The sequence below is a fragment of the Staurois parvus genome, unplaced genomic scaffold (assembly GCF_062004578.1).
Source record: "Staurois parvus isolate SC_StPar_1 unplaced genomic scaffold, SC_StPar_1.0 ptg000554l, whole genome shotgun sequence".
Lineage (NCBI taxonomy): Eukaryota > Metazoa > Chordata > Amphibia > Anura > Ranidae > Staurois > Staurois parvus.
This window is the reverse complement of record NW_028318350.1, coordinates 405,689-420,116: the sequence shown is the minus strand read 5'-3', so window position 1 is coordinate 420,116 and position 14,428 is coordinate 405,689. Positions and strand designations below refer to the sequence as shown.

At 44.2% G+C, this 14,428-nt stretch overlaps 1 protein-coding gene across 2 annotated transcripts in view; it reads left to right on the top strand.

Moving 5' to 3' along the window:
• HECW1 (HECT, C2 and WW domain containing E3 ubiquitin protein ligase 1) overlaps window positions 1-14,428 on the top strand; it is a 550,087-nt gene that overhangs the window by 488,996 nt on the left and 46,663 nt on the right. For both annotated transcript variants that reach the window (XM_089691201.1, XM_089691202.1), the window contains one exon: window positions 13,293-13,406. In XM_089691201.1, coding sequence (XP_089547327.1) covers window positions 13,293-13,406 — 114 coding nt within the window. The remainder of the gene's footprint in view (window positions 1-13,292; window positions 13,407-14,428) is intronic.

Sequence of the window (14,428 nt, the reverse complement as noted above, 5' to 3'; positions counted from 1 at the left end):
CTTGGGTCAGCTGATAGCTTCCCATGGTTTCCAATACCATTTCTATGCTGATGACACACAAATCTATCTCTCTAGTCCTCAGCTCACCCCATCAGTTTCCTCACGTATCACCGATTTACTAACAGACATATCAGACTGGATGTCACACCACTTCCTAAAACTCAATCTACCCAAAACTGAGCTCATATTTCCTCCCCCACGTGCCTCTTCCCCTGATTTCTCAGTCAGGATCAATAGCACCACTATCAACCCATCCCTGCATGCCAAGGGGCTAGGTGTAACCCTGGATTCTGAAAAATCCTTTCAGGCCCACATCCAATCCCTGTCCAAATCATGCCGCCTCAACCTCATCAACATCTCCAGAATACGCGCCTTCTTAACTAATGATACCACAAAGCTCCTAATTCACTCCCTGGTTATCTCTTGACTCGATTACTGCAACTCCCTCCTCATTTTATACCTTTACATAGGCTATCCCCCCTCCAGTCCATCATGAATACTGCAGCCAGGCTCATCCACCTTACTAACCATTAAGTGTCTGCTACCCCTCTCTGCCAATCTCTCCACTGGCCTCCAATCAGTGTCCTCCACCCGTCTCTGCCAATCCCCCCACTGGCTTCCACTCGCTCAACGAATAAAATTCAGAATACTAACAACAACTTACAAAGCCATCCACAACTCTGCCTCCAGCTACATCACCAACCTGGTCTCAAAATATCAACCAAACAGCTCTCTTCGATCCTCCCAAGACCTTCTGTTCTCTAGTTCCCGTGTCACCTTTTCTCATGCCCGCCTCCAGGACTTCTCCCAAGATTCTCCCATCCTATAGAACTCCCAATCTCTCCAGCTGTCTCCCAATCTATCCACCTTTAGACAACCCCTGAAAACCTTTCTCTTTAAAGAAGTCTATCCCGTTTCTACCTAGTAAACCACTATATATTTCCTCCATCAGCTCATCCCCCCACAGTTATTACCTTTTGTATCACTCAACCCTTCCTCCTAGATTGTAAGCTCTAATGAGCCGGGCCCTCTGTTTCCTCTGGTACCAAATTGTATTATAACTGTAATGTCTACCTTAATTTTGTAAAGCTCTGCGCAAACTGCTGGCGCTATATAAATCCTGTATAATAATAATAATAATTTATTGACATGGACATTATTATACATTTATATAATGTACAGTGCAGGGGCTGACTGACAACTCATGGGGCCCCCAGGCAATAGGGGATCATGGGGCCCCTGTGTCCTTTCCCAAACTCAAAAAAGCCTATGAAAAAGGTACCAGGGGCATCTCATGGGGCCCCCTACTGACCCCGGGCCCTCGGGCAGTGCCCGGGTTTCCAAATGGTCAGTCCGCCCCTGGTACAGGGCATTTTTCCCACTGATCATCACACTAATGTATCATGAGTTGTAGATATGGTCATTTTTAGCAGGGGTCTCCTGAGACTGGAAAGTTATTTCAAGGGTTCCTCTGCTTTTAAAAAGTTGAGAAAGGCTGCTTGAAAGTGTAACTAAAGGCAAAACTTTCTTTTCATTTTGGATAGAGTAATGTTTTTTTTGCCATCCATGTCCCATTGGGGGACATTTAACTTCACTTCATGTCCCATTGGCCAAACAAGAAATGAGAGGAAATCTCTGCAAATTAAAGGAATCCCTTGGGGTCCCCTCCAGGTCACCAGAACTAGTGTCCCCTTTGGAAGATTTCCCCTCTGGGTTTCCAAATGGTCAGTCCGCCCCTGGTACAAAGAGCTTTAAACCAACTATAGTATCTGCCTAAAAGGAGCTGACACCCTAATGTACTCACCACAGTCACACATGCCATAATTAAAGCAATATAGATTTGTGACATAATCTGGAGTGTTGCATATTGAACAATAATCCATTCAATGATCCGTCGGTCTCTGCAGCAGAGGAGCTTACATTACAGTCGCCGGTCACACATTATTATTATTCAATATCACTTAATGATACACTTGTGATTTAAGAGCCCCCAAGCATTTCCATCCCTCGTTCTAACAGTCCTTTTGCTGCACAGAGTACCAATCATTCCCTTTATTGCCATGCCTGCTGAACACGCCGTCTCTGCATTCTAGTGCATGAAGTTAAGGAGATTGAAAAGAGGTGATACTGTATATAATTAATTTGCTTGACGTTTTTATGCAGACAAGTACAAGCCGGAGTCAAAGCTATAAGACAGAGAGTAAGTGATACTGTACTGTAAAGTTTTATTTTATGGCAAAGCTAGGAGTTTATTAGCTTCTCTCATCTCCAAAGGAAGCATCTGCTGCGTGCATTAGGTGTTAGTCTTGAGATAGGGTGTACGTTTTCTAATATTATCATCTTTCTTGGTTCATAATGGTACACATGGTTTTAGAGCCTTCCTTAACCTCCCTGGCGGTCTGATTATTTCAGATTTTTGGTGCTGAAAGCGGTACCATTATTTTGCATGGAAATATGTAGTTTTTTATTGTAGGCTGTAATTTTTAGGAATAACTCACTGAAATCTGTCCGAACAAGAGTCTAGTAAACATCCCGGGTATGATAAAACTTGAAACACAAAATCATAAATTATAATTTAATAAATAATCATAAAAAATAATAATATAATAATAATAAATTTAATTCAATAATATAATCAAACCAAAAACCCTGAAATTTGAAATATAGCGCCAAGTTCGCACATCGTTTTCATTGTCGCAGAATCGTTTTCATTGTCTGATGAGGAATTTCCCCCACGAATCATTATCACTCAATTCTGCAAGTGGTTCTGATTTACTATCGCTGTTCTGTAGCCGGTCTAAAACCGCTTTTGACCTAAAGGGACGCTTTTTGGACGCCGTGGACTTTTCTAAGTTTCCAGGCAGAAAGAACAGTCAAAATGCAGGCAGGGCGCCGGACAAAGCACTCGGGACAAAATGTATGTGAAATGCATTGAAACAGCAATGTTTTACTATGTAATAATCATTTTTAAAAAAATGACATTTTTTAAAAAATTTCAAATTTGCCACCGTACGTCCCGACGTCACAGGGACCGGAACACGGAAGCCGGATGCCGGCATCGGCCGGAGGAGATGGCCGGGGACGCTTCAGGGGACACATCGCGGGAGCGAAGGACAAGGTAAGTGCTGCAGGGACTCCCTATGCAACGCTGCATGGTAAGCCCGAGTGTAGCTCGGGGGGGTTACCGCTTTTGGTACTGAAACTTTACCCCGAGCTACACTCGGGAATACCGCCAGGGAGGTTAATGTGTTAATGAAATCAGGTATCTATACTAACAATAATACAAAATAGCATGAGGGCAATTAAAGTTGTGTACATTACACAGAGAACTTTTAAAAGAATATACATTTAAGTTTACTATCTCTCTCTCTCTCTCTCTATATATATATATATGGCTTTTTCAGCAGGATCGTATGTAATGGCAAGGGATGCTGGGTTGTGCATCAAGGGTCTGTATATGCTGGCTGCTGGGGATCTGTTGTTGCTGAGAGTAGCTATTTTTGCGGGGTGTCTATTGTGCTGTGGAGGTCTATTGATGCTGGTGGGGGATCTGTTATTGCTGAGGGTGGGTCTTATGTCGCTGGGCAGTCAATTGTTGTAAGTATGGATCTACTGTTGAAAGAAGGGTCTAATATTAGTGAATGCTGGGGGGATCTATTGTTGCTGGGGGAATCTATTGTTGTTGCGGTTCATCTTATGTTGCTCGGAGGTCAATTGTTGATAGGATGGATCTACTGTTGAGAGAGGGGTCTAATATTGCTGACTGCTGGGGAGCTCTATTGTTACTGGAGGGGCTCTATTTTTCCTTGGGGATCTATTGTTACTCTGAGGATCTATTATTGCTGTAGGGGATCTATTATTGCTGGCTACAGTTGATCTGTTTTGCTGTTCTTGTTATCATTAACAAATTGCATACAAATTACTCAGCACCGCAAAATGATATTTGCTTCTGTATTCTCTAAAAGGGTGGTACCGGGAGGAGGTGAAACCAAGTAACAGTACTCGGAGTTGGGTAAGAGGCGGAGACAAGGGGGTAACTTGGAAAGGTTGAGTTCCTGCACCTATTGCCCAAAAGTGAACCCCTTGGAATTAACTGGAGTAATCTGCCATAATATGTCATCTGAGTATCAAGTCACAGCAATAGTCAAACACAGTTGATTTACTAAAACTGGAGAGTGCAAACTCTGCATAGAAGTCAATCAGCTTCCTGTTTTTTTTTTTCAAAGCCTAATTGAATAAGCTCAAGTTAGAAGCTGATTGGCTACCATGCATAGCTGCACCGGGTTTTGCACCTTCCAGTTTTAGTAAATCAACCCCAATGTGCTAAAGATGATAACCCCCCAAACAACTCTAATTCCTTGTGTCTTTATTGAACACACCCATTAAACATTCACAGTGCTGGAGGAAAAATTAACTGAACCCATTGACTAATTACTTCAACAAAAGCTAATTGCAGTCAGTAGTTTGCACACTTGAATTCCACTTAATGAAATGCGTTCAGAGGTGTGATTTAGAGCTACTTGATTGATAAAAGAGACTCAAACATTTTAAGATTGCTGTTCATAAGAAGCATCAGCTGATGTGGACCATTTCTCACAAAAAGGAGCTCTCTGAAGACATACAATTAGGAATAGTTGATCTGCATAAGGCTGGAAAGGGATACAAAGAAATCTTAAAGTGTTTAGGTATCCATCAGTCAACAGTTAGAAAAATATACTGTATGTATGAGGTGTGTCTAAAAAGTTTGGTGCATGGTCCGATATCTCAACAGCAACATGGGCCAGGTTCGCACGCATGCACATGACTATCCAGAAACACATCTAGAAGCACCACCTAGCTTGGAGTGGCAGTCGGGGTAAAGCCGCTGTAGGCAGTTGAGCATAGATAGTGTGAGAGGTAGGGTCACAGTGCAATGGAGCAACAAGTGAACATAAAGTTCTGTTACAAATTGGGGACAACAGCGACAGAGATGCATGACATGTTGGTGCAAGTGTACGGGACAGAAGCCGCAAGAGGAAAATGAGTTTATGGCTGGTTCAAACATTTTCGCGACTAGAAGGAAACAACTGAGGATGAGCCATGTTTGGGTCAGCCATCAACAAGCAGAACACCAGATATGATCAAGCAAGTGCAACAAATGCTGGCACGAGATCGGCGACTGACTCTATAAATGATGGCGGAGGAAGTGGGCATTAGCAAGGACACGATGTGCACCATCATCCATGAAGATTAGGGTAAGTGGAAGATCGGCGACTGACTTTATAAATGATGGCGGAGGAAGTGGGCATTAGCAAGGACACGATGTGCACCATCATCCATGAAGATTAGGGTAAGTGGAAGATCGGCGACTGACTCTATAAATGATGGTGGAGGAAGTGGGCATTAGCAAGGACACGATGTGCACCATCATCCATGAAGATTAGGGTAAGTGTAAGATCTGTTCCCAGTTTGTGCCACACAAGCTGACAGACAAACAGAAAGCAAAATGGATGGAAACTACTGTAGATTTCATTACCATGTGTGACCAGGATCCATCCTGTCTGTGAACCATCATCACAGGGGATGAGACCTGGTGCTACCAGTTTGATCCGGAATCCACGCTGCAATCGATGGAATAGCATTCTTCCCTGTGACTCAAAAAGAGCCACCTGCATCAGCCATGTACAGCCAAACTTGCACAGGACCAGACAGTGGATGTTGTTGCACGATAACGCTCCTGCGCGCTGTGCAATCCATGTGTGCCAATTCTTGGCTCTGCATGGCGTACCTGTTCTCGATCATCCACCATACTCCCCTGATCTGGTGCCTGCAGACTTCTTTCTGTTTCCCGCCTGAAGAGCATCATGAAAGGCACACATTTTTCAGACGTGGTGGCAATCCAAGAATGTGTGACAGCGGTTCTGTGACTGATTGCTAAAGAGGCCTTCCAGAAGCTTTATGAACGCTGCCAAAAGTGTGAAGGATGGTGATTATTTTGATGGCCAATAAAGGCAATTTGTTTGTATCTTCTGTTTTGTATTCTGATACTATTCACTTAACTTTTTAGACACTGTCAGTGACCGACTGGCGGTAGCCTCTAGCAGCCCACTGGCTGGAATCCCTCAGGGCGCGGAGTCTAAGCCTCAGTCTGCTGGTTCACCAGAGCCCCTGATGGTGGGGATGGACTTGAAGCAGCCTGAGACCAGGTCGCGACCCCCGAGGAACACCAGCTGTGGTAGAGGCGGAAGCCAATGGCGTAGAGCAGGTGAGAGCCAGACGTGAAGAGGTATGCGTGGTCAGACGTGCCGGGTCAGTAACAGCGGAGCAGACAGTGCAGAGCGGCAGGCAGAAGAATAACAGGTCACAAGCCGGGTTCAGTAACAGGAGGTCAGGCAATCAGGAACAGGTAGAGAATAGTCAGGACTTAGCCAGGGGTCAGAGCAGGAGAAGGCAGCAGTATCAGGAACAGGCTTGGGTCGGCAACAAGGTATCAGGAACACAGGCATAATCAGGAACAGGACAAGACCAGAAGGCGATTTGGAGATGCACAGGGCAGGTTTAAATTGGCCGCCCTGTGCTCTCATTGGTGCGGCCACGATCGCTAGTGCGCATGCGCGGCCGCCGCCGCGATCGCCTAGGATTCAGTGCTCGCTGGATCGGACTAGTCGGCGCTCTGCGCATGCGCGCACCGCCGAGGCGCCGAGATCCCTGACAGACACACATCACATATATGAAAGAACACAAGAAGGTGCACCAGGCTTGGGCATTACCTAAGGGACCATTCACTGGAATATATAAAAACAATGCAATATACTTACAAACCCAATTGGGTATTGGGCCTAAATAAGGGGTGTCCAAACCTTTTTCAAAGAGGGCCAGATTGGATGAAGTGAACATGGTGGAGGGCCGAACATTTTTCCGAACATTCTTTGAACCATTACAATTAAATGCAAATAAATTATTTTATGCCAAGTTAATTGCAAACGACATACTTTTCATTTCATAACATTAAGATCAACTGACAGCTGAGTTTTCACAATGTATTGAAAATAAATTTAAAAAAAACTTACCTGCACTAATGTGAAGGGTGAAAAAGGTAGCTGGAGCTGAAGTCTCTGCTCGGCAGCCGGGAGAGGAAGAGAAACACACTTCACGCTGGAAGCCCGGCCCTGACGTCACCGCCCTCTGTCGCTCCCAGCGCGGCGCAGTCACGCATGCGCACTGCTCTCAAGCAGAAGACTGTCTGCCACAGAAGGGAGGGCCGTGCGACAGCCGCATTTACACAGACCAGGGAGAACGCGCCGCAGTCAGGCATGCGCACTGCCCTCTGCTCTCAAGCAGAAGACTGTCTGCCATAGAAGGGAGGGCCGTGTGAGGGCCACATTACACAGAGCAGGGAGGGCTGTTGGAGGGCCATAGTAAACCGACCCCCGGGCCGTAAATGGCCCGCGGGCCGGACTTTGGACATGCCTGGCCTAAATACATAAAGCAAAACAAACTCCAAGAGCCTCAAACCACAACTCTAGGTAGGCATCAGCAACATCAGAAAGCAGAAGCAGGCACTAACACCTTTCAAGGGGTATAAACCCTTCCTTCAGAGCTATCTGACTGCAGACTTGGATGTGTTTAAATAGTAGAATAGATTAGTAACAAGTCACACCCCATAACACAATGAGAGGGAGGGTTCACAATTCAGAAGTCTAGTGAATTTGAAAGGGATAGGGTTGATTTTCTCAATGGTAAAGTAAAATTAAAAGATATATTTCCCAGACCTGGAGAAGAAATGTCCAAACCAACATCATGCCTTCCTATAGGTGGTCCTTCTAGGAAGCACAAGAAGAATAAGGGGGTTATGACACCATGGTCTGACACCAATCATCATATTAGTAATAACAATAACTTTACATGTCAAGTTCCTTAAGAGCCCGAAGGCACATGCCACCCGGAACATAGACAGATTAAGACATCTAGAAAGGTCTTTGGTAAGCATCATGGTCATTAGAGATGCCAAGGACACCTTTTCAGGCACTTTTACTGTCAGTACTATCATAATTATCATCATTATCACAGTGTTGGGGGTGATTGTTGAAATGCGAGGAAGAGAGGTTTTTACTTAAAAGTACGCGTGAAGATAAGTGGTTTATTTAGTATGGCCATGGTATGTTTATGAGACTATTTGTTGGCTGTATCTTATGTATTTTATAAGGAATACTATGCTCTTATTGGTACCTATATTACTATGGCCGTGTTTGTGGGATTATTTGCTGGGTGTTCAACCACTACTCTCAAATTTGACATACTGTACACACTGAAAGTATACATATTTTTTGGTGTTTTATAAGGAACTAGAAAATCTACAATTTCTAGGGAAATTGTGTGAAGTGTTCTTGCCTCCACCAGTAGTCTACAACTCACACTCTAGCTTTTGTCACTCTGCTGCCTGCTCACACACCTGGGTTCCTATGGCAACTCACTCTACAGCAAGGGCAGAGAAGAGCATTTAAAAACAAACTGCTCCAACTTGCTCACTTCACTGGCGGTTGCCATCTTCAAACGGTTGTAGTTTTAAAAAGTATAAATCCTACACCAAAAAGCTTTATATTGTGAGAATCACAAGACCCAGACCTACATTTTGATGCATAGTATGTCTCTGAAATAATAAAATTAAGGCACAGTCGCAGTCTAGAAATTGCCCTTCAAATTTGAGGTGGCTAGAGTGGAGTTTCAATGAATGTCAATGGGCGGCATGAGTTGCAAACAAATGGTCATATTGTGAAAACTATCCGGACTACGGCTTAGCCGTGGACATTTTTAGTGGCAGCAGGGATAGCTGAACGTTTTGATATAAGATTTGTGTAGGTGGGCTGTAAAATGAGGGAGTGATGGCAGTTTAGAAATCATGTCCTGATTTTTCAGCTCACACTCTAGCTTTTGTCAGCTCCCACTCTAGTTTTGAACATTCCGCCATTCATTCCTATGGGACCAATTTCACCACAAAAACGCCGATATTTCGAGAACCATTCGGCAAAACGTTCCACAAAGTAATAGCACACCAATCGGGAACAATCCGCACGTTTCGGTATATTACTGTTTATGTAGTGTAAAAACTGTGGGAGGAGTTAGGGGGGTAAATTTGGCTATAATAATAAGAATATATATGTGAGATAACAGGAAGTGGTCGCCATGTGAGAACACTTAAATATGCTTTCATCTGTATTTGTATCAGTCTGTTTTGTGACTTTCCTGTGCTATTTTGTAGTAGCATTATGATCTTGATTTGGCAACTGTTTTCACTTTGATCACTATTCTTTTGTTGTTTTTTAATACCACTGTATCAGTTCCATCACTTTCAATGTTTATGTTTAATTTGGTTTTTATCTCTTTGCTGAATTGTTAACCCTCCTCCATCTCATTGAGTTTTGGGGTGAGGCCTAAAACTAATCCATACTACGATTTAAACACATCCAATTCTGGTGTCAGATAGCTCTGAAGAAGAGGGCATACCCCTCGAAACGCGTTAGTGTCTGTTTTGTGATATCGCTGATGCACATGAGTTGTCATTCAAATCTCTTAGTGGAGTTTGTTTTGCTTTACGTATTTGAGCCTAAAACCCAACTGGGTTAGTGAGTATATTGCATTGTTTTTATATTTTCTAGTAATGGTACCCTAGGTAATGCACAAGGCTGGTCTTCCCTTCTTGTGTTCTTTCATCCAGTTTCTAATCTCCCACATATCTGAAAATGGCAGTAAGTCTTCAGATGCACCTGGATTATCATTTATTGCTGAAGCTAGCAAGGAAGCCTGTCACCTTTTTTATCTAAATAGACAATTAACACACTTGAGCACAAAAGAGTGAACTTTTGTGTGTTTTATATATATATATATACACACTATATTGCCAAACATATTGGGACACCTGCCTTTAAACGCACATAAACTTTAATGGCATCCAAGTCTTAGTCCGTAGGGTTCAATATTGAGTTGGCCCCGCCCTTTGCAGCTATAACAGCTTCAGCTCTTCTGGGAAGGCCGTCCACAAGGTTTAGGAGGGTGTCTATGGGAAAGTTTGACCAGTCTTCCAGAAGCGCATTTGTGAGGTCAGGCACTGATGTCGGATGAGAAGACATGGCTCGCAGTCTCAGCTCTTATTCATCCCAAAGCTGTTCTATCGGGTGGAGGTCAGGACTCAGTATAGGACAGTCAAGTTCCTCCACCCCAAACTTGCTTATCCATGTCTTTATGGACCTTGCTTTGTGCACTAGTGCACAGTCATGTCGGAACAGGAAGGGGCCATTCCCAAACTGTTCCCAGAAAGTTGGGAGCATGAAATTGTCCAAAATGTCTTCGTATGCTGACGCCTTAAGAGTCCCCTTCATTGGAACTAAGGGGCCAAGCCCAACCCCTGAAAAACAACCCCACACCATAATCAACCCTCCACCAAACTTTATACTTGACACAATGTAATCAGGCAAGTACCAATCTCCTGGCAACCAAACCTAGACACGTCCATCGGATTGTCAGACAAAGAAGCGTGATTCATGACTCCAGAGAACACATCTCCACTACTCTAGAGTACAGTGGCAGTGTGCTTTACACCACTGCATCCGATGCTTTGCGCTAATGCTTTGTGCTAATCTGAAGGCCACACAAAGTTTGGAGGTCTTTAGCTATTGACTCTACAGACAGTTGGCGACTTCAGCATGAACGGACCCCGCTCTGTCATTTTATGTAGCCTATCACTCCACCACTGTCTGAGTTGCTGTTGTTCCCAGTTGCTTCCACTTTGTTATAATACCACAAACAGTTGACTGTGGAATATTTAGTAGCAAGGAAATTTCATGGATGGACTTATTGCACAGGTGGCCACCTATCACAGTACCACGCTTGGAGTCACTGAGCTCCTGAGAGTGACCCATTCTTTCACAAATGTTTGTAGAAGCAGTCTGCATGCCTAGGTGCTTGATTGTGTACACCTGTGTCCATGGAGGTGACAGGAACACTTGAATCCAATGATTTGGAGGGGTGTCCCAATACTTTTGGTACTATAGTGTATATATACATTATGTATACAGTACTGTGCAAATGCTTCAGGCAGTTGTGAAAAAATGCTGTAAATGAGTGCACTACCCCTAAAAGAGTGAAGAGTGTAGTTAAACCATCATTTGTCGCCATCACCCCCACAAGTGAACCAACCAGCCACCTGTGATGTGACCTAAAAAGTACCTGTGAGTAATTCTGGTCTGGTCATGGATGTGATATTTCAAGTCATTTTATGATACCTCACAGTTATAACTGTTGATTAGCTCAGGAATGCTACTGTTAACTGTTCATTTCCCAACTGGGAATTTAAATCTTACTTGGACTTTTTCTGAGGCTTGTCTGCTTTGACTACCCTGGAGCATTCTGGTTATAGCCCAAGGGAATCGTCTGCTAAAAAAGATGGTCTGCAGGGACTGTAAATGATTAATGTATTTCAGTGTTCCTTTATTCAAGCCTGGATGTTATTCCCAATTCTTTAGGGGTGCATTCAAATCTGTCAGCTCATGATAAAGCCTTTGTCTGTGTTATTTCTGCCACCCTGCGTGGCTGTACGTCTTATTACATTTACACATACCGTATTTTCCGGCGTATAAGACGACCCCCTACTTTTCCTGTTAAAATATAGGGTTTGGGCTATACTCGCCGTATAAGACTACCCCTCTTCCAACGCACACCAAATAAAAATTAAAAAACATCAGATTTGATTTCAATATGGTATGGTATTCTAATGATGGGGCACGATTCCTCGCTCTGACACCAATGATGGGGCACTATTCCTCCCACTGACACCAATGATGGGGCACTATTCCTCCCACTGATACCAATGATGGGGCACTATTCCTCCCACTGACACCAATGATGGGGCACTATTCCTCCCACTGACACCAATGATGGGGCACTATTCCTCCCACTGACACCAATGATGGGGCACTATTCCTCCCACTGACACCAATGATGGGGCACTATTCCTCCCACTGATACCAATGATGGGGCACTATTCCTCTCACTGACACCAATGATGGGGCACTATTCCTCCCACTGACACCAATGATGGGGCACTATTCCTCCCACTGACACCAATGATGGGGCACTATTCCTTCCACTAACACCAATGATGGGACACTATTCCTCCCACTGACACCAATGATGGGGCACTATTCCTCCCACTAACACCAATGATGGGGCACTATTCCTCCCACTGATACCAATGATGGGGCACTATTCCTCCCACTGACACCAATGATGGGGCACTATTCCTCACACTGACACCAATGATGGGGCACTATTCCTCCCACTGACACCAATGATGGGGCACGATTCCTCCCACTGACACCAATGATGGGGCACTATTCCTCCCACTGACACCAATGATGGGGCACTATTCCTCACACTGACACCAATGATGGGGCACTATTCCTCACACTGACACCAATGACACTTGCTGACTCCTGTTCCAGTATGGTGCTGCTGCAGCCAGCATATGTGGTTGGAGCAGCACCTCTGCACTGCACACTTACCGGCTTCTCCCTCACTCGATTTACGCGGGTCCGCTCAGCTCCGCCTCCTCACCCGTGATTGGCCGCCTGTGTGCCTTTTCTGAGCTACAGTTCTGGCGGCCAATCACCGGTAAGGAGGCGGAGCCGAGCGGCAGGAGTGAGGGAGTGGCCGGAGTGACTGAAGGAGCAGCGCTTCCTGGACTGGATCGTCGTGGGAGCCAGGTAAGAGACTGCAGCCCTCTGCCCACCCCTGTACTTAGTGTCCCTTCCATCGGAAGGGGGGGACGGCGGCGGCACCGCGCCGCCCCCCTAAAAAGTGCCGCCCTGACATATACCGGCGTATAAGACGACCCCCGACTTTTGAGAAGATTTTCAAGAGTCAAAAAGTCGCCTTATACGCCAGAAAATACGGTAAACGTTCCGAACCTTCTATACCAGTCAATCCTGTACTGGTGTGCTGTTTGAGCAGAACATATACTTTGCTGTTTTTTTTTTTTTTTCATACGTTACTAATACTTTGCTGTAAAAATACAACTTCAAACAAATATTTTGTTTTGGAAAAAGCGGGAGAGGATTAGAACCTCTGTCGAGTTTTATTGCCATCTGTAGAGACTTCCTGGTGACAGAAGGTCAGGTGGTGATATGTGAGTTGCTCTTTAATATAAAATGAAATGTGAAATATGTATCAGCAAGTATATCATACCAAAGAAAATACTTTGAGGGCCTCTATTATGTTGTATGTTTGTCTAAGCAGTGCCTCTACTTTTTTCTGTATAGGCTTATTATACGACGTGATCATCTTTTGGAAGGAACGTTTAACCAAGTTATGGCTTACTCCCGCAAAGAGCTTCAGAGGAACAAGTTATATATCACATTTGTGGGAGAGGAGGGGTAAGAACACTTAAATACTCAAGAATATTATATATACGTTTAAAAAAAGTGGATTAATGGGATCCACGAGATCAAAGTGTTTGGTACTCAACTTAAACGTTTGAATTACAAATAGCAGCACAGAAGCAGCCATATACTGGCTACATAGATCTTTTATTAGACACTTAAGTGACTTATTTCTTTGGTATTTAGGCACTGATTCGGCTATAACAGCTTAATTATTGTACATGAAATACAGTAATGAAATGGCATTAGATTATCTATTTGTTAAAAGGTGTTTCAAAGAAACCAGTAAATTCACTGACTGACACCTTCATTTAATAGTGAGTCCCAAATTTTTTACCTGCAAAAACGTTGGTATAATCTGGAATTTTTATGGGACTTAAAAAACAACCTGTTACTTGTGGGCTAAGGGAGATACCATATCAGACATGTTTTTTTTTTTTTTTTTAAATGCAGGAGTGCCACCTTTTGCTTGCTCCAGCGCAATTGCACAACAAATTTAAATTTAGTATTTTCTGGGTGAATGGAGGTGGGGGGATATACAGCACCATGTGGGTGGGTGGTTGCAGTAAAACTTGAAACTTGTACTGAGCAGAATGCCAACATTTAAAACATCCCAAAGGGAGAGCGCATCTTAAGAAAATAACTCACAGTTCAATGCAGTCAAAGATTTTGCTGAGGAGAGATGCCGACAGCATCTGTTTCAGTGAGTGAAGTGCGGCCTGGCTGGTCCGGTCCTAAGATGGAAGGCTCCTTTCCAGAACAGCAAGTTCCTAGTCCCTCCCTACTCATCTGGAACCTTTCCTTACCACTAGTTACTTTCCCTAACAAGTGGGGTACCTCTCCCTATACATATGCACCTGCATAATGTGCGCCAAAACTCAGGGGCAGGAACTTCAATAGATCCACTCCATTGACCCAGGAAACCATAGAGGAACTGTGTTTCCCTTTGACTTTCTCTCCAGGCTGTGGTACCACTTGGTTCAAGCGCCGCCTACAGTGGAGAAAACAGAGTGCAA